The sequence below is a fragment of the Stegodyphus dumicola genome, chromosome 1, assembly GCF_044657685.1.
Source record: "Stegodyphus dumicola isolate Sdum_Otavi_A_Nest chromosome 1, ASM4465768v1".
NCBI classification, from domain to species: Eukaryota; Metazoa; Arthropoda; class Arachnida; order Araneae; family Eresidae; genus Stegodyphus; species Stegodyphus dumicola.
In genome coordinates, this window is record NC_140768.1 from 161,352,400 (window position 1) to 161,374,084 (window position 21,685).

A 21,685-nucleotide genomic window follows, 5' to 3' on the forward strand; every position below is an offset into this window, starting at 1 on the left:
TATGCCTTTAGTTAAACCTGCATGTTATAGTTGTAAAATTATCAACAATTTAAAAATTGTTTAAAACTAGGCTAAGCCTAGTTTTTTCCCCATAGCAGTCATATTTGTTTACATTTCAAACTTAGCAGAATAGTGGATTTGTTGCCAGAAAAAGCTGAGAGAAACTAAGCTTCTCAACAACAAAGTAACCTATTCTTTTATTATTGCGAATTAAATTATGCTTAATCCATTCTTGAATTATCATTTATGTTGTTAAATTTCCTCATATATTGACTCAGCATAGCGTCCCCAACAATTTAAGTCAGTTTCTACGCCTTCAGTCTTTTTTTGCCGAGTGAGACCAAAAGTCAACTGTCAGTTTTGTGAACCGAAAAATCTGCCTTCTTGCCCTCTGGCCGAATCGCTTGTTTTTGCGTAGAAAGTGTAATTTTGATTGCAATTTTTTTTAATTGTTTTAAATGTGGCTTTTTATGTTTTTCTATATCTTTCAATTTTTAATATAGATATTTTAAATTTTTATGTATTTTTGCCTTGTCACGAAACGAAAACTGAATTAATTGAATGAAAAATCTATCTCTAAGGAAATTTGAGGAAATAAGTTTAAATGAAATGCAGGAAAAAATGCGTCTAATTTTATATTCCGAACAAGGAAGTCGTGTGGCGTAGACATCAGATTTTTTAGTGTCATATTATGTTAAGGTTACGTTGTGATACCATAATATTAATTTGGGACTGCCAAATTTTAAATTCTGGGAACTGTCGCAGATTGGAGGATGAAACTCTTCAGTTTAACTTTCGAATGTTTACAGTACAGCAGGCTCCTGATTAACAAGAGTAATCCAAACTCATGGTTAACAAAAAAGAATAATTAGTAGACACATGTTATTCAGAATTTACCTGTATTTTTCAGCAGTAGTATTATCTGTAGAATAAGTTCATTTAGTTATAGAAATTAAACCACTATCCAAACAAAAAAAAAACATTTTGAAACACAAGAAAAAATTATTTTATATTATACGAAGGCTGTCTGGAAAGTTTCCGAACTCTATATGTAGATGGCAACTCCAATCAACCAAAGGGGGGATTGTTTTGGAATTTTTATAACTGCCAATCAAAATTTAGGCTGCTTTGAACGCGAAATGTTTTGTTTGATAATTACATTTGTGAGTTGATGTGACCGTGTTTGCAAAAGTGGAAAAAAGCGAGTACCGCATGCTGTCATTAGATACCTCTTTTCGAAAGGTAATACGTCTACTCAGATTAAAGAGGAATTAGACACGGTGTACGGAGACTTTGCACCATCATTGAAATTTTGGGCAGCTGAATTTGCACGTGGCCGTACCAGCCTGGGTGACTAGGAACATTCGGGACGACCAAAATCTGCAACCACTGACAAAAACATCGCTAAAATTCACCAAATAGTGCTCTACGACCGTCGAATCAAGGTTGGAGAGTTAGCAGAGGCTATGAGCATGTCAAAAGAACGCGTTTGCTGGAAACGTGTCCGAATGAGCATTTGTATCGTTCTGTTGGCTCAATAAATAGAAGTATTTTCCACTACTAATCACTGTCGATGAAACCTGGATTCGTCATTACAGCCAAGAAACAAAAACGCAGTCAAAACAATAGTGTGCAAAGGAGAATCGGCTGCAAAAAAGGGCAAAAACTGTTCCTTCGGCTGAGAAAGTGATGGCAACCGTTTTCTGGGACAGCCATGGGATTATCCTAGTAGATTATCTTGAAAAGGGAAAAGCCATTACCAAAGCCATACTATGTAATGTTACTTGACATGCTGAAGGCAGAAATTTCGGAAAAACGGCCACATTTGCAAAAGAAAAAAATTTGTTTCACTAAGACAATGCTCCATCTCACACCTCAGAGGTTGCTGTTCATGCGATGCATGCGTTGTTATACAACAATTTCAAATTAACTAGAAGTGGACTGTACTAAATATTTTATTCGACAACTTTAATCAAATGCGTGCCATCTTTCAAGCGATGACTTACTACTAACAATAACAGTCCAAAACAACAACTGAGTAAGCGTTTACAGGGTTGCTGTAATGAACATCTGCGCCATGCAAGGCGCCAAGAAGAGAAAAAATGACATAATCTTACAGTTAAATTGTCTTAATGACTTAACATACCCCCGGCATTGAAGGGTTACTTCAATAATTTCGTGCGATAATATCATTATAACCCACAAAATTATACAATTACTACCTTATACAATAAAGCAATACGAATAATATCTCTTAATTCAATATAATAATATTCAATTTTCAATACAAAATTTTATACACAATACAATGTACAATACAAGTTTTATAATAATAAGCTAACACTTAACTAACTTAGGAAGCTTCTTCTTGGGGTAAAATTGCAATTTTTTTAATTCCACGCTTAATGATGCCCTTTGCTGTCTGTATTTCTACTACTCTAATCTTACCGTCAACTCCAGGAAAAATTCTTGTAATGCGCCCTAACACCCATCTACAGACAGGAAGCTCATCCTCCTTAACTAGTACTAGCATACCTATTTTAATATTCGTTTGTTCTACCTTCCATTTTGAACGCTGTTGTAGTGTGTTTAAATAGACCCTATGCCAACGATTCCATATCAACTGGACAAATCTGGTAGTTCGTTTCCATCTTCAGAGTCTGTTTTCAGGTATATCAATTAATTCGGGTTCTACTATAGCATTCAAGGGTCTTCCAATGAGAAAATGACCTGGTGTTAATGCATCTAAATCATTTACATCGTAAGATAAGGGAGTAATAGGGCGAGAATTTAAAACAGACTCTATCTCAGTTACTACAGTTAATAACTCCTCGAAAGTCAACCTTGCATTACCTACAATCCGCTTTAAGTGATATTTCACGGATTTTATTCCAGATTCCCATAGTCCACCAAAATTAGGTGTCCGTGGTGGAATAAACTTCTATACTATTCCTTCTTCACCTAAATAATCTGCTAATTTTTTGTCAGGATTTCTAATTAAATTGTTAATTCTTTTCAATTCGGCATTTGCGCCAACGAAGTTTTTTGCATTGTCTGAGAAAATGATTGAGCATTTTCCGCGCCTAGCTATAAATCTCTTTAAGGTGGCAATAAATGCGTGAGTGGTGAGTTCACTCACTAGTTCGAGATGCACTGCCTTTGTTATAAGGCAAATGAAAAGAGCTAAATATACCTTATGAAGAGTTCCTTTCCTCTGTCCCTTGTACCTAATAAAAAATGGACCGCCAAAATCGGTGCCGACATGATTAAAGGGTGAGCTCGGATATACGCGCTCTGCAGGTAATGACCCCATAATTTGTTCGATAGTGACTGGTTTATTTTTACTACAAATTATACATTCATGGGTAATCTTTCTAGTTAAATTCCTACCTTGTAATGGCCAAAATTTCTGTCTCATAAAACACAATAATGCTTGCGAACCTACGTGTAAATATTTCCGATGATAATGCTCAGCAATCAGCTTAGTTAGTTTGCATTTAACAAGCAAAATTATTTGATGTTTTTGTGAAAACATTACATTGGCCCCTTGTAATCGGCCTCCTACTCTCATTACATTATTTGCATCCAAAAAAGGGTTCAAAGGAAGTATATTACTTTTATTATTAATGGGTTTACTTTGTGCGAGGGAGTTGTAATCTGAATGAAAACTACATTTTTGAACCTCTCTTACTAAAAAGGATTCTGCCTCATTTAACTCCTTTGAACTTACCTCTCCTGTTCTTCTCTGTGCTCCTTTCTGTTTTGCACACCTAGAGTTCCAAATGAACCTGAAAATATAGCTAACAATACGTAATAATTTTAAATAATTGTTAGTGATATCTAGGACATTATCAATAAATTTTGAAGGCAAAGTGCATAAACAAGCAATGTCAGTTCTTTTTCTCAGTTCATTAGAAAATGTCTTTGTTTTTTCTAATTGTTCAAAGTCAATGTTCTTGTTAGGTATGACACCCTCACTCAAGAATGGAGGACCTTTCCACCACAGATCAGCATCATGCAGTTTGTCAAAATTCAGTCCTCGGGAAATAAGGTCTGCTGGGTTCTCCTCTGAACGCACATAATTCCACTGGCATGTATGTGTTAGCTCTTGGATCTGCAACACTCGATTAGCAACAGAAGTTTTTAGTACATGCGGAGGATTCTGAAGCCATGCTAACACTATGGTTGAGTCACACCACAGACATATTTTACTGATGTCAAATTTCAATAAAGGCACCACCTTTGCAACAAGCTGTGCTAGCAGTACAGCTGCGCAGAGTTCCAGTCGAGGTACTGTCAGCGGTTTTAGTGAAGCTACTCTGGACTTGCTGCAAAGCAAATGTGAAGATAAATTATTGTCACTTCTACAGCGTAAATAGATGGCTACTCCGTATGCGTGTTCTGATGCATCTGAAAATCCATGAATTTGTATATCAGAAAAACTATCCTGTAAAACATATCTACTGACTTTCAAATTGTTGATAGATTGCATTGAATCAATAAAAAGTTGCCACTCCTTACTTATCCTTTCGGGTAGCGGATCGTTCCAATCAAGCTTCAATAACCAAAGTCTTTGGATGAAGATTTTTGCTTTTGTTATCCCTGGACCAAGCAGTCCTAATGGATCATAAATGCGAGCAATATCAGACAACACTGTTCTATTTGTGTAAGTAGTTGGTTTCTTGATGGTTGATTTGTACGAAAAACAATCTATCCTTGGATTCCGTAATAATCCTAAAGTTTTGATGGTCTGATCGTCATCGAAATTACTGAAAGATTATTCCTCTTGTCCATCCGGAAACTGAAAAAGATCAGGATGATTAGCACACCATCTGTGCAGACGCATTCCTCCACGTGATAATAGGTTAATCAATTGCGACTGTAATTCTTTAGTCTCTATTAGAGTATGGGCTCCTGTGAGTACGTCATCGACATAAAAATCCCTTTGTACTATTGGCGCTGCTAACGAAAAATTGTTTTTTCGTCTTCTGCTAATTGATTAAGTGTGCGTGTTGCTAGATATGGTGCGTTGGAAGTACCGTAAGTTATAGTCTTCAGTCTATAGACCTTAACTGGTTCTTCTTCACTACTCTTCCATAAGATGCGTAATAAATCTCTTTGATGTTCTTTAATCAAAATCTGACGATACATTTTTACAATGTCTGCTGTGAAGGCAATTTTATGCATTCGAAATCTGCAAATAATATCAAATAGTTCGTCTTGAGCTAACCCTCCATTCAGCAGAATATCGTTTAACGAAATTCCAGTAGTCATAGGAGCAGTGGCATCGAACACTACCCTAAATTTAGTGCTAGGTTTCTCGGGTCTGAAAACCCCATGGTGAGGAAGATAATATGAGAAACTAGAGCTATCCCCTTCATCAATTTCTTCGGAATGGCCTAATTTATTATATTCCTTAATGAAATCTTCGTATAAGTGTTTCATTGCTGGATTGCGAGTGAAGCGCTTAAGTAGATAATTCAGTCTTTTGCTAGCGTTTTCTCTCGATTCGCCTAAAAGGCTAAGTCCTTCCTCCTTAATTGGCATTTCCACTACATATCTGCCATCATCTTGCCTCGTGTGTGTACGAAGAAAGTGCTGTTCACAAAATTCCTCTTCCTGACTTTTCACTTTTTTTGCTTCATTAATACCTTCAATCTCCCAAAACCTTCTCATGTTGTCAGATAAATTATCCCCATTTTCCACAAACCCACAATAATTATCAACACTGCCTTGCTGCGGCATGCGCACTGACCCGCTAACGATGTATCCAAAAACTGACTGATGGAGAATCAGGTCTTGCATATTTATTCTATTTGTTCCCAGTAAATCAAATATTTCGTTAGATAATAAAACATGTATTTGACCAGGTTTATAAAACTCTGGATCAGCTAAACCAATGAGTTGCAACTGCTTAACATCAGAAATGTTTATATATCTAGCAGGCGTTACGCGAGTTATTTTTGGAACAACAAAAAATTGTAAGGTACGAATAAAATCTCTAGTAGCGTTAGCGATGGTTGCTATAGCTTTTTCCTTAACACCCATAACTGTACCATTGATACCTGAAATAGAAGCGTTTATTTTTCTTTTCTTCAAATTCAATAACTCAGCACCTTCTCTAGTAATGAAATTATTTTGAGAACCGGAATCCAGCAAGGCTCTCAGCGAGATAAATTTTCCATCATTACCCTTAACGAAAATAATTGCAGTTGAAAGTAGAACTTGTTTATTAAAAGAACTGGAAATATTCAGCGCAGTACCGTTAATGGACTTTGCTTGGTTGGTTTCATTAGTGTCACTAACCTTTTGGCTTTTTGCCATTGGAGTAAATGTATCAGCATTTGGAGAAAGATTACTGCTAAATTTATTAGTCTTGTTTGTGATTTGATTCGGTGTGCCATTTGCTCTATCGAAATTTTCTTCATTTCGATCAAAATGTAAGAGCGAATTGTGAAATTTCTGACATTTTCTGCATGTATTAGAACTTTTACAGTCCTTGATTGTGTGGACCGAAGATAAACAATTGAAACAAATTCTTTTTGTCTTTACAAATTCAAATCGTTTCTTGACTGTTAGATTTAAGATCTGCGCACATTTCAACAATAAATGAGCATCTTTACAATAAGGACAATTTTTTGAATTTTCCGAAAGTGATGTAATAGCTTTGGTATTAAATGAACGTTTCGATTCCCCATGCGGAGGTTTGTAATGTGATAGGGTGCGAGCGTGTTCCTTCAAAAAACATGTCAGTTGTTTAACCGTTCCTATCTCGTCTTTTTTAAGTGACCATTCCCACCAACACCGAGTATTTCTATCCAACTTTTCAACTAATAAATAAACAATTGTGTCTGAAAATTCTTCCACCTTTTGCTCCAATGCTTCCAAGGATCGTAAACATTCATGCACCTTATCAATAAATTTTAAAAGCGACGAAGTAGAATCACTCGTTTGAGGTATAGAAATTAATTTCTTTATGATAGAATTGATCAAATCTTTTTTGTTGCAATAGCGATCAACCAACAGATTCCATGCTATGTCATAATTCGAATCTGAAATTGGAATGGACTGAATAATATTTAAAGCGTCTGCCTTACACGAACTCTTTAAATATTGCAATTTTTGCGCATTAGTTAATTTGCTATTTTTATGCACAGCTGCGGAAAATAAATCCTCAAATTCAATCCATTCTTCGATTTTCCCACTAAATATTGGAAGAGACAATTTAGGTAATTTCATATCCGAAACAATTATGTCTTTACTCGAACCGTTTTCATTTGAACAGCTATTCCTTTGAGAACTGATCTCAGAAATTTTTCTTTTAATTTTCAAATGAATTTCATCGAGATTATCTACTACATTTTCCTTTTCCTTAATGAATTTGTCAGTGTCCTTTTCTTCACAATGTGCAAATAAAGAATCGAAAATGTTACTTAATTCCTTTTTAAATTCTAATATTTTTGATTCGTATAACTCCAATAAGGAAATATCTGCTTCATCCACTGTAGAATTTACCTTATTTTCAAACTTTCTGATACTGCATTTTAAACTTTTTTTTGTTAGCTTTAATCGCTTTCAATTCACTCATCATGAACAAATAAATAATTTATCACTTACCGTGATTGCAGATTTCTCGACAGCAACACCGGAAATGAACGATGACACAGTATCTAATCTTAATTGCGTAATCCACACGAAAACGAAAGCATTCCAAACACTCTATATGAAGTTATGCGTAATACAACCAAACGAAAGTATTCCAAATGTTCTAAAATGTTAATTTTAGCAACGATGTCTTTTATCTCCGGCTCGACGGACCATAAAGTGTTCATGCGATGCGTGCGTTGTTATACAACAATTTCAAATTAACTAGATGTGGACTGTACTAAATATTTTATTCGACAACTTTAATCAAATGCGTGCCATCTTTCAAGCGATGACTTACTACTAACAACAACAGCAATAAAAAAAAACTGAGTAAGCGTTTACAGGGTTGCCGTAATGAACATCTGCGCCATGCAAGGCGCCAAGAAGAGAAAAAATGACGTAATCTTACAGTTAAATAGTCTTAATGACTTAACAGTTGCAATGGCAAAAATCCATGAATTACGGTTTGAAGTGCTTGTGCACTCGATCTATTCGGCAGACCTGGAACCAAGTCATTCTGTTTTCCTTCCTAAGCTCAAAGAAGCACTTGGATGACAAAGATTTTCGCCAAATGAAGAGACTTTGCAGAGAAAGATTTCAGATATTATTTGGGCGCTTTTAAAGGGTGGGAGTATAGCTGGAGACTATGTCGAAAAATAAAGGTAATTTTGGAGAAAAAATATCTTTTTTCTTTGTTAGGTCGGTAACTTTTTGGACAGCCTACGTATTACTCTTGTAACCTTTCTTCTATAAATACAAACGCTGGCTAAAAATATTTATTTACTGAAAACAAGAACAGTTAAGAAAATATTTTGACAAAACAGAACATACACCAAAACGAAACCTCTAATATTTAGAATTAATGTTTGAGTCGCGGAGACATAATACTGTAGAACTTAGCTTTATCGCAACTGGAAGTCGACCGCTTGTAATTTGTTTTCGTTGCCACTAGATGGCGTTTAATAAAATAGTTCAGTTACATTCAAGTAATACCGAGTAGTTACAATCTTCGATTTCGATAATTGTTTTTAAATTCCAGATTAAATTATGTGCTCTTGGGGTTAAAACACTATCTGAATATTGTGGTATATATTGTGTATCCAATTCATTTTATTTGTTTATTTTGGCGGCAGTTGTTTATTTTAAATTCCAGATTAAATTATGTGCTCTTGTGGATAAAACACTATCTGAATATTGTAGTATATATTGTGTATCCAATTCATTTTATTTGTTTATTTTGGGGGCAGCCATTTTCCATAAACATTTTGCTTTATGATGATAGTTTTTGATAGTAAATTGTTTCATCATTCCCCAATAAGCAAATTTATAATCTTTTCAGAGATAGCCTAATTAGTTTACAATCCCTTTAATTCAATTCCTTATAATCGAGAGTGTATTAAATATCAATGTATTAAGCGTGGAATAATTAATATAATTTATTAGCCATTTGATTTTTGCTCAGTGTCATGTTTTGATGACATGGCGTTAATTAAAGTTTTCATTCTCTGTTATTTTTAAGCGTAAAACGTGGACATTTTATGCTTAATTTATTTGGAAATCTTGGAAATACTGTTTTAGACAAAACATTTATTTATTGCTGCATTTAAATTCTAAAAGCGTTGAAAATAGTTTGCTTTCTTAAAAGAGTTTATTTTGGTTTGAAAAGTCATTCCTATTTTCTTATCCTAAAGACAACATCCGGGATTAATAATATCGCGGACTAATTCTGAATGCTCGTGACAGATGGCTATTTTAAATTTGAAATCATGTGATAATTCAGATGAAATGCAAACTAAGAATGGTACTTTTATAATTACATACCGATTCGAAGTATCGAAAGTGATGCCATTATTGTATTTCTAATATCATTATGAAATAAATTAAGAATTTTTTAATATTTTTTGCTTTTTATCAGGGTGAATAATGTATCGAAAATAAATATTATTTTTTACAAAAATTCTCTGCTCTAGAAAAATGAAATATATTTTAATTAATTCTGCAAACTCATTTTTATTCTAAAATGTTACTTTTAACAGACATAATACTTATACTCAAAATACTATTCTTAAAGGTAGTTTTGTCTGAATGTCTGCTTAAAAGTTAATGCTAATTAGTAAATTTTATCAACTTAAGCACTCTTTTTGTTTAGTATCTATGTACAATGTCCGTCAAAACTGAAGGATAATCTGAAAAAAATATGCTCACTCATTTAAGTCCTTAACTAATGTTCAATGGTGCAATTACTTATGTTAAATATCTCGAAGCAGATGCAAAATGTAGTTCTGTGCATAGGATAGTGCATGATAAATGGAAATTAGACAAATAACAATGAACTGTGCACTGGATGCATGTTGAAATTTGGATGTGTCACCTTGAACTAAAAAGAATCAGCTTTGTAGACGTTTTGTACAAATTTAATGAATCTTTATTCATCAAACTCAGCAATTTAAAAGAGTGAAGTGGCAACACTGTTCAAAATAGAATATGTTTATCTTCAGTATGACAGCCTGCTGCCAATTGGTAAAATGTAAGGTTCTTTCAATTGTTATCTTTCAATTTTATTCCACATATTTGACTGTTTCAAACCAATGTGGTGCCACTGCCTCAAGCAGAATACTTATTAATCACCTTGAAATAAAAGGAGTCAGCTTTGTAGGCAACCTTTATTAACATTCTAAAACATGAAATATCCTTTAACAGAAAAATGCCTGCAGCTCGGTGCCGCTAAGAAAGCTATTCCATACCAAAAGAATAAACATAAACAGCTGTTTCCATTCACACAAATTTAGTAGTAAAATAAAACATGTTGCCAGTAACAAAATTATCATATTAATGATAACATAGAACTAAATTCTTAGAAAATAAGTAAGGCAAAAGAAAAAAATAAATGCAAATATTAAATATACATCCAAATAGTAGCATTACAAAGTATTTCTCCCACCTTAATACCTTCATGGTGTAGTGGTCCGCATAGTTGGGGCATATTCGAGAGGTCCGTAGTTCGAGCCCCGGTGAGGGCATTGCTCGTTTTTCCGATCTCCTACTTTAAAAAAAAATATCTAATGTCTCTACAGTATAATTTAAAATTAATGTTGTCATTAATTGTGAGCTAAAGGCATCTTTTAATGGACGTCTAGCTAAAAGATTCGGGAAGGCGAGAAAACAAAAATGGAGATCCTCCAAGCTCTGAATATTCTTACAGAGTGTCATCTCAAGAACTTCAAACTGCTTCTAAAGCAGCGAATTGGATTGTAGACAGATTGCTAAAGGGTGTCCAGGAGCAGCAACTGCATCTGAATACTGTTTTCTGGGATTATCGTCTCAAAGAAACCACGAAATTCTCAGAAGAAAATTGGTTTTAGGCCATCAGTTTGGCTCAGAAACTTCAAGAAACTGAATTCATGGATTGCATTTTATGTGAGAAAGCGAATGGCTTGTGTCCCATTCACTTCATCTTCTAAAGGTCTTCTAATCACTTGAGATGGTGTCTTTGTCATGTTTAACAGAGCTTATATGAACAGGACTGTGTACTGTTTACTGAGAAGTCCAGATATGGTCATGTAGGCTACATAGTCTGTAGACATGAGCAGGACTGGGTACTGTTTACTGAGAAGTCCAGATGTGGTCTTGTAGCTACATAGTCCGTAGACATGAACAGGACTGTGTACTGTTTACTGAGAAGTCCAGATATGGTCATATAGGCTACATAGTCTGTAGACATACATACTCAGTAGACATTTATTTTCGCTCTCTTTAAAAAGTGTTCAGAAGACGTTCTTTAAGCAGTAGTATGTTTTGTTTTGCTATTCCACTTATAATGTCCCAAAAACTTTCAACAAATTTTGCTTCCAGTTGCGAAACTAAGTAATTGAATTTATTTTCCTCAGCAGTTATTCCACAAATAGAAAACTGAGCTTCTAGTTGGTAAAACCATATTTCTGGTTTTTCAGCCTAAAAAGGAGGTATTTTCACACTTATCCGTGCTATTTCTTCTTTTGTTGCCGAGTCTTCAGGTTCTGTCTTCATTATAAATAATTACGGGTCATCAAGAATATTGCCGCTTGCAATTTTGTTTTCTTTTTGTATAAAATTTAAATGACAAAAACAAAAACAAAAAAATAAGAAGAAGAAGAAGAAGAGGAAGAATCAATTTTCTTATTATTATAACATCTTTATTTTTTACTGAAAAGGTAATTCCTTGTTGATTTCAATCATGACAACATTTCAGTATCTCTAGAATATATGTTTTTCATTGCTTTTTATTTGTCGCTATGCTAAGGGTGAAATGAGAGTAGCAGTAGTTATAAAGTATTTCTCTCGCCTTCTTAGCTTGCCTTTGTGGTGTAATGGTTCAGCACACTGGGCTGGTATTCCAGAGATCCGTGGTTTGATTCCCGGCGAAAGCGTTGCTCATTTTTCAATCTGCCCTGCTTCCAAAAAATACCTTGTAGAGACATTAGGTAATTTGGAAGCAGGAAAGATGAAAAATGAACAACGCCTTCGCCAGGGAATCGAACCACGGACCTCTGAAAAACCGGCTCAGTGTGCTGACCTCTACACCACAAATGCACGCTAGGAAAGCGGGAGAAATACCTTACACACTCTCCTTTTTAAAGGGCGACTTGGGTTTTTAGTTCAATATTCAAAGCCTGGGTGTGGAGAATCCACATCGAACACCCTTTTAGTTCGGGTGCTACTGTAGAGACATTAGGTAATCTGGAAGCAGGAAAGATGAAAAATTAACAACGCCTTCGCCGAGCATCGAACCACGGACCTTTGAAATACCGGCTTGGAATACAGGCTTGGAATACAGGAAATACTTGGAAATACAGGCTGCTGCGCGCGTATTCCAGAGGTCCGTGGTTCGATTCCCGGCGAAAGCGCTGCTTATTTTTCAATCTCTCCTGCTTCCAAAAAAATACTTGATGTCTCTACGTAGTAGCGTTTTTATTTTTCATCAAAAAGTGTCACTACCAAAATAATGTCTTGGCAGCCGGAGTGTGACTACAGTCTGATTCTAAACGCGTTTTGATTAGGAGGGAATGAGGAATCACGAACTTTGCTTCTTTTGTTCATGAAAGTTAATGAAATTTGTATGGGGCCGGTTTCATGATTTGGGGTGGAATCATGAAAAATGGCTACATTGAACTGCAAAGCTTTAATGAAAGCTGTATAATCGGTTATTGGGCTGCTAATTGGTCCAGAAATTTTGAAAATCGACGACAATGCAGGTCATTATCGAGAACCTCTGGTGTCAGCGTACTTAAAAAAAAAAAAGATATCGCTCAAATGAATGGACCAGCTTTCTTACCAAACTTTGTCTGGTCTAAGCGCGTATGGGATGCCTTGGGCCGATGTATTGCAGTACATCAATTGCCTCTTGGAACCCTCCAGCATCTGAAAAATGCAGTTTCGGAAAGGTTATGTGCAATCCAATCAAACAGTTTGTTAAATTCTGTTAACCCTTTTAGTCCAATGGGTTACATAAGTCCCAGTAGATGTTTAAAGAAACCTATAGGGAATTAAATGTATCAATGTACTAGTTAGTTGATATCTCACTGGTAGCAGACATCATTTCTATCATCACCACTTCAAAATTGTATATGGTAGATCACACACTACCACTACAATATGGTACCATACCACTTCAATATGGTAGACCATCATTCGTTTCCAGGCTGTTGAATATAGGAGATCACTTTACCCATCAAAGGGCCCACTAAAAGATGGTGTCACAGTTGTACAAGGAAAAGCAAGAGAAAAGGACTAACACAATTTGTGTGGCATGCAGTTTACCACTATGCAAAAACTGTTTTACTTCTTATCACACATAAGTTATGAAAATAAAAATAGTTTCTTGTAATTTCTTTTATACGTCAACAATTTAGTACTAATGGGACACATATGTCCTACCAATACCATCCAGTGGGACATATTTGTCCCAGGACCCCGGAAGCACCCCATTTTAAAATAAATGTTTAAAATGATATTTTTCAGTTCTTTGTGATAATTACCAAGAGTACATAGAAAAATCAAATCATTTGAAACAAACAAATAAATTGGAACTGAAGGAATTAAATCAAGTTTGGTGGTTTGCATTTTTGTTGGAGGTGACGATCCTCCATGTTAAAGAAACATTAATTGCAAAACAAGGAAATCTATTTTTCTATGTTCTTAATTTTCCATAACTTTTCATTCTAAATTCAATATTTTGAGATTAATCAATAGAAAATTGTTGTGATTTATTTTAGATAGCATTTTTGTTTATTTTTTTAATTAAGTAAAAAATCTTTTTAAATTCCTGCTATTAGCTCACACTCTACCTATAGCTTGTTCAAATTTTCAATCGTTAATAAAATACTTTTTTATTCATCCACTCAAGTTCTCAAGTTCAAATACATTTTTTAAACTTGTAGAGGATGACACTTGATGTTAATACAGTTTTTTCACATATTAAAAATTTTGCGCTTTGCATTTTTATAAAAAACTGCATAATTTATTTTTATTTATTTATTTATTTTATTTTATTATATATATATATACAAATATATATATATAAATATAAATATACATATATTTATATATATATAATAAAATAAAATAAATAAATAAATAAAAATATATTTATATTTATATATATATATATACAAATATATATATATAAATATAAATATATATATATATATATATATTTGTATTTTTAAAATTTTTCTTTGTTGACCTAAGGAATTGACTTTAATTTTTTTTATTTAATTAATTAATTTTCAATCATTAATAAAATATTTTTTATTTATCCACTCAAGTTCAAATGCATTTTTTTAAAGTTGTAGTGGATGACACTTGATGTTATTACAGTTTTTTCACATATTATTATTTTTAATTTTTAATTTATTTTGTTTTTTATTTATTTATTTATTTTGCATTTTTAACATTTTTCTTTGTTGACTTAAATAGGAATTGACTTTAAAAAATTGTTTTTTATATTACTTGAAAATTTTTCTTTGTTGATCTAAGTAGGAATTTTTTAAAAAAAAATATGTTACTTGTTAAAGTTATTTTTCCATTGGTAAATTTTATTGCCGTGAATATCCTTAATTTTCGCAAGAAGTATATTTATATTTTTTTCTTCTAGGACTGTATCATTGTTGGGAGTTCTCCTCTGCTTGGCTGTGATGTTCATCAGCAGTTGGCTGTATGCGTTACTATCCATGCTTCTTGCTGGATTGATTTACAAATATATCGAATTCAGAGGGTAATTTTACATATGTTATAAAATACTTCACATTATAAGTAAATGGATTTTCAAGTCTTTTTTTTTTTTTTTTGTGTGTGTGTGTGTGTGTGTTTTAATGTGTTCTGAAACATTTTAGTGCTGGATTCAATACAAGAGAGTATTGAAACACATGTACCGCAAAAGAATAAAAATTGTAAAAGATTCTGAAACTTTGGTTGCAGATAAATAGTGTAAAATTTATTTTATTTAACATTTTAAAAGTTTTATTCCTCTAATTCTACAGATATGCTGATCATTCTTAAACATTTATTAAGCTGTTTAGCTTTTTAATACAGTACAAAGTCCGTAATCCGGACGTCCATTATTCGGAATGATCTATAATCCGGACCTCAAATCCACAAACTTTTTTGTATGCTTTACGCATGCGCGTTTAATGCGCGCTTCCAATAGTGAAGAGAGTGACAGAGAGGTTATTGAAAACGAAAAAATTTCGATTGACTAGTTAGTCGGTATTTTCGACATAGCAATTACAGGACTTGAACAGTGGAACTTACTAACTGTATAATAATAAAGTAAACAAATAAATATTAAGCTTTTTTTTTTTTTTTTTTTTTTTGTAAAATTTGATACCCTTTACATCATAATTTCTCTTTATTTTATAAATTACGGTTTAACATTTTTAATTGTATAATTTCTGCATGCCATCTTCCCAGATTTAAATTGATGATCTATAATCCGGAATCGCTGAATTCCCGACGAGCCCGGATTATGGCCTTTGTACTGTACGTAATTTCATGTATTATTTATGTAGGCATAATAATTTTTCAGACTTATCTTTTAAATTAATCTGTAGGTTTAGAGATATAGATATAGCAGCAACTGGCTTCTTTGATTAACTTGTGTAAGGTTTTCTAACTGTCGGTTGCTTTAACTGCCAGGCTATACTATAAGAGAAAAATGGGCCTTCGTATAGGACCTTTTAAGAGGAATTGTCTAGTATTTGCATTACTAATAAAACATATTACAGGAAAAATCCCAAAAAGTTTAGCAGTTCGCATAGCCCGTTCGTTGGAATTTAACCCAGATCTAACTTATCAGTATTCGGGGGCTTGGGACATTATTTTTCTCATATAGTATTGCATTCTTACAAATGAATTCCATTTATTCCACATTTAATGTTTTCTGAATGCTGTTTCAGATTCATAGTGTCATACTTTTAATTCACGCAACAATCATAAGCTGTTAAAGTATCAGATTCATCCTATACATTAAAATATCACATATATATATTTACATCATATGAGGCCACCTTCATAATTAGATTGCTTTTGAAGAAAATATAAAATAAACTAAATTTTTCAGCAATACAGGATGATAATGGTGGTGTATGTGGTGTGGTGTATTTAATTATGGCAAAGCACACTAGGGCTATCTGCCTAAGGGGAGGGATGCCTTCGTGGAGGACTTTCTAAGGGAAACTGGCTCGTATACACGTTACACATGGGGAAAACCACGAAAACACCCATGCAGCCAGCCCGTTCGCGGGATTCGAACCTCGAACCGAACTACCAGTGTTCAGCGACTTTACCGCTCGGCCGCTGGTGGGCCCCAGGATGATAATGAAAATGCAATTAAATTTATCTGTGATTGTTTGAGGTTATGCAAACTAAACTTTCCCGTGGCCTTGCATAATTAACGACTGAATAACTACTAGTATTTACTAATAGAAGCAACTCACTTCCATTACTTGGTAATTTGATACTTTTACAAATAAAGAGTCTACTGCCTGATCTTAAGTTAAAGCGTGATTGGCCACAAATAGGAGACGCTCAATCATAATGTTGCAGTAAAAGCAGATCAAACCTACATCTGCAAAAGTTTACCCCCTCCCTTCTTTTTACTTCCTTATACCTAGTTAAGACATTTTTCATTAAATAGAATGGTTCATTACAAGAAGAAGGGGAAATTTTTACAGGAAGATGTTATATTAAAAAAATAGAAATTAAGATATTAAGTTATTTATGAAGAAACCACGAGGACGAGAAGAAGATGAAATTAATGAAAAGGGAAGTGAGAGTTTAAGAAGAAATAATTCATAATGATGGATTTCATATTTGTCCTATATATGAAGAATGAAGGGAACATAACGGAAGTTACAGGAAGAGAAGAAGAAGCTGCTGAGTAGAAGAAGTTTAAGGAATTGAGATATAGATGAAGATACTCCATAGTATAAGGATAACTAAAGATTTAGTAAATAAGGAGTAGTATTGAAGAGGATATAGCTAATGAAGGATTACTTAATCGTTTATGGAAAGGCAGAAGAAGGAGGCTTCAAAGGAAAAAGATTTAAAGAGAAAAGGTATAAAGTTACAAATAAAGGTTTTAAAAAGAAAAAGGAAATTTTTCTGTAGAAGATAGAATGAATATGTTAACAAGTAATTCATAAAGATGGATTTCTTATTCGCTATATTAAGTAAAAAAATGAAGGATATATAGGAAGAAAATACATGTAAAATGGAGGAAAGAAATTAAGATAGAAGAAAGGAAGATTTAACGAAGATTAATTGAAAAGAAGATTAAACGAAAGAGAAGAATGAAGAAAAGAAGAACGAAAGAGAAGAACTTCTTGAAGAAGAATGAGGGAATAAGTTTCAAACGTATTTTACTAAGGACAAATTTCGACATTTTATAAAGAATTACTTCAAAGGTACACTTCATGAAGGACTATAAAGTACTACTTTAAGATTTTTATTTTTATTTATTTTTTTTATATGGCACACTATATGGCAATGTAAAAACCTTTGATTTATTCATAAATACTAGATAAGGGCGGACGTGGGCAGAACCGATTAACCGTAATGGTAAGGGATGGTGCCCACGTCCTCTGTTACTACTGCTACTTCCTTATACAAAGTAAATGAAGGACTGTAATCACAAAAAATTTCAGGTACCATATTTCAGCGAAAATATTAATTTTGACCGCTATCGAATGTAATTTAACTGTTTTTTTTACACAACATCTGTCCATAAGGATAAAATAAAGGATACATAATACGTAATTCTATACATAAGGACAATATCCTTATGTACAGTTCTGTACATAAGGATATTCTCTTTTTCCGCAAACGAATTATAAAGTTGATTTAAAATGGATTCGAGGATATTTTTTATGACATCTGTACGTATGTATACAGTACAAAGTCCGCAATCCGGACTAGTCGGGACTTTGGCGATTCCAGATCAGGGGTTTTTCTGGATTATAGATCATCAATTTAAATCTGGTAAGATGGCATGCAGAAATTATGCAGTTAAAATTATGAAACCGTAATTTATGAAATAAAGAGCAATTATGATCTAAAGGGTATCAAAACTTACAAAAAAAAAAGCTTAATATTTATTTGTTTACTTTATTAAACATTTTTTTCAATGTAAGTTGTTTAAGTTGCTTCGTTTTTTTGTGCTAATACTTTCTCTTTTATTATGTAAGCAGTTCAGTTACAAAGTTACACTGTTCAAGTCCTGTAATTGCTGTGTCGAGAATACCGACTAACTTCTCAATCAAATTTTTTCATTTTCAATAGCCTCTCTGTCACTTTCTTCACTATCGGAAGTGCGCATAGTTAAACGCTACGCGCATGCGTAAGTTTGTGGCCTTCGAGGTCCAAATTATAGATTATTCCAGATAATGGACGTCCGAATTACGGACTTTGTACTGTATATGCATCTCACATAACTCCAAAATCAGTAACATCAGAACGTTGAAAATTTTTATATAGGACTGCTATAACATGTAGTCGTGCACCTCCCTTTTTGTTTCAATCGACCGCACCATGAGTGTGTGTATATCTATGTACATGTGTGGATGTGTATATATGTACACACCCACTCTATTATTCGGATCGGCATGCTCAGATTTTTTTTAGCTTTATATGTTGGTAAATTATGCATTTTTTTGCTTTCAAATGATTGAATAATCTTGTTCTCTCTTCTGGTTAAGGTTTTTGCTTTAGTTAATCTGCATGCAGTAGTTGTAAAATTTTCAACAATTTAAAAGTTGTTGTATCTTTTTCCCGAGTGGCACCAAAAGTTAACTTCCTGCACCGAAAAATCTGACTTTTTACCTGCTGGTTGAATTTCTTGTGTTTGTGTAGAAACTCTAATTCTAATTGTAAAAATTGTTTTTTTAATTGCTTTAATTACATTTGGTGTTTTGTAATTTTCCATATTTTTCAATTTTTAATGAAGATATTTTGTGGTTTTATGTATTTTTTCCTTGCCGGGAAGTGAGAATTGAATTGAATGAGAAATCTATCTGTAATGAAATTCGAAGAAATAACTTAAAATGAAATGCAGCAAAAAATGCGTATTATTTAATCATTTGCGCCTTTAAGAAAGAATTACTTCTTTTTAAGTGACGAAACTTCATCTGAAGCATCATTAAATCACTAGACTTGAAACTTGAATTTTAGTCCTGCAGTGCTATAGACAAGAAGCTAGTTATTGCTGTATCTGAAATAAGATGACAACTTTTTTATTAAATGGAACTTTAACAAAACAGCACATGCTACAGATGATAAACCACTGCTTGTTGGGGTGTAAAATAACCAATAATAGACACTTCAGTTTTAACGCTCATAACATAGTCCACGACTTCACAATCAAATACTAGTCAAATACTCAGTCAAATACAAACTGGCTCAAATAATTTACTGGCACGTAAGGTTAAAGTATCTGCTGCTAGAGAATGCAAAGTCGAGATTTATACCTTTTGTACAGAATTCTGACAATGCTGCATTACAGCCAAAAAACTCTCTCTCTCTCTCTGTTCTAAAATCCAAATACATGACAAGTTAATTTTCGTTCTGCTCAGAAATATGGAAAGAAGAAGTTAAAGTAAGGATTAAAAAATATTTATATACATAAATTTAAAAGCTTTCTGATTTTACATTTCACCCAAATGGGCATTTTTTTAAAGTTTTGTGCGTTAATTTTATTTATTAAATATCATGCTCTTCCCACATAAACCATAAAATTCAGTTCAACAGCAATATCACAGAATCATTTTAAAATGAGCCTATCTTTAGAATTTCCGATACAGAGCCTCACACGCTGGAGATAACATTTTTTTTTTTTTTTTTTTTTTTTTTTTTTTAATGTATAGTATTGCCATGGCTCGCTTTGAAATTGTTGAATTCATTAATCAAAAATTCATTAAAGTTTTACAAAATGTGAAATCGATAATAAAACAAATTCCAAATGTGGCCTTCCATATGCCCATATTCTATGGAAGATTACGTAATTCAAAATCTGATGTCTCTAGGTACAGTTGTTTTATCACAACGCAAGAAACTTGCATACATTTATGCAGATTCTTCATTATTTAATTTCTTTAAATATAATACAGGGTTATAATATTTGGTGGCAACAGTTTGAAAAGTGAACCGACATTTAAAGTTTTTGAAGCAGAATGCCAATAGGAAAATAATAGCGCATCTGGGCTAAAAATTATAATAAGTAGTTCGTTTAACACATAGTGTTGCAGTGACTTTATGTTAAACTAACCAATTATTATAATTTTAGTTTCCAACAGACTAAAATGAAGTATTACTTATTTAAAATATGAGACAGGATCTTTCAATTAATATATATTGAAGTGCGTTCACGATTGTTTTGTTAAAGCAGTGATTTACAATCCAAAAAATTATGAATGTCTGTCTTGACATATTTTGGTATAGTTTCACTCATTGTTCTTTCTGGTTAGTATGCTTTTACTCATCGTAAACCTCACAAGACTGAATTTCTTCCGTTAGGGCTGAAAAGGAATGGGGTGATGGTATACGTGGCTTAGCTCTGTCGGCTGCACGATACAGTCTTCTTCGATTAGAGGAAGGTCCACCGCACACCAAAAACTGGAGACCTCAAATTCTTGTGCTATGTAAATTGAACAATGAGCTTGTGCCTAAGCACAGAAAACTAGTCTCCTTCGCTTCTCAACTTAAAGCTGGTAAGTGAAAAATCTTCTCAATTTTTTCTTTTATTCATTACTTTTTTATTACAGTACAAAGTCCATAATCCGGACTCATCGGGACTTCGGCGGTTCTGGATTAAGTGTTTTTCCGGATTATAGATCATCAATTTAAATCTGGTAAGATGGTATGCAGAAATTATACAATTAAAAATATGAAACCGTAATTTATGAAATAAAGAGCAATAATGATCTAAAGGGTATCAAAATTTACAAGAAAAGAAAAGGCTTAATATTTATTTGTTTACTTTATTAAACATTTCTTTCAAATGTTTAAGTTGCTTCGTTTTATGTGCTAATACTTTCTCCTTAATTCTAAAAACAGACATAATTTCTTGTTCAGTTACAAAGTTCCACTGTTCAAGTCCTGTAATTGCTGTGCCGAGAATACCGAATAACTTGTCAATCAAAATTTTCGTTTTCAATAATATTCTCTGTTACTTTCTTCACTATCGGAAGCACGCATGAGTAAACGCTTCACTGGCTTTACGCGCATTCGTAAATTTGTGGCTTTGAGGTCCGGATTATTGATCATTCCGGATTAGAGACTTTGTACTGTATGCGTTTTTCCTCACTTGCAGCCTGTTGTACATCTTTATTTCCTTGCACAAAATACAGGAAGTATTGTAAATAAAAAAAATTGGGGTATCATATTACAACGAAATGTCCATTTTGACCGCTATCGAATGCAGTTTAACGATGTTTTTGCATGACATCTGTACATAAGGACAGAATAAAGGACTCTTTTTCCTAAAACGAATTATAAAACTGATTTAAAA

General features: G+C 33.3%; 1 protein-coding gene across 2 annotated transcripts in view; it reads left to right on the forward strand.

Moving 5' to 3' along the window:
- The window catches only part of LOC118205151 (solute carrier family 12 member 7-like), a 430,643-nt gene that overhangs the window by 318,529 nt on the left and 90,429 nt on the right, over positions 1–21,685 (forward strand). For both annotated transcript variants that reach the window (XM_085822721.1, XM_085822719.1), the window contains 2 exons: positions 14,780–14,899; positions 20,692–20,885. In XM_085822721.1, the coding sequence (XP_085678847.1) occupies positions 14,780–14,899; positions 20,692–20,885 (314 nt within the window). The remainder of the gene's footprint in view (positions 1–14,779; positions 14,900–20,691; positions 20,886–21,685) is intronic.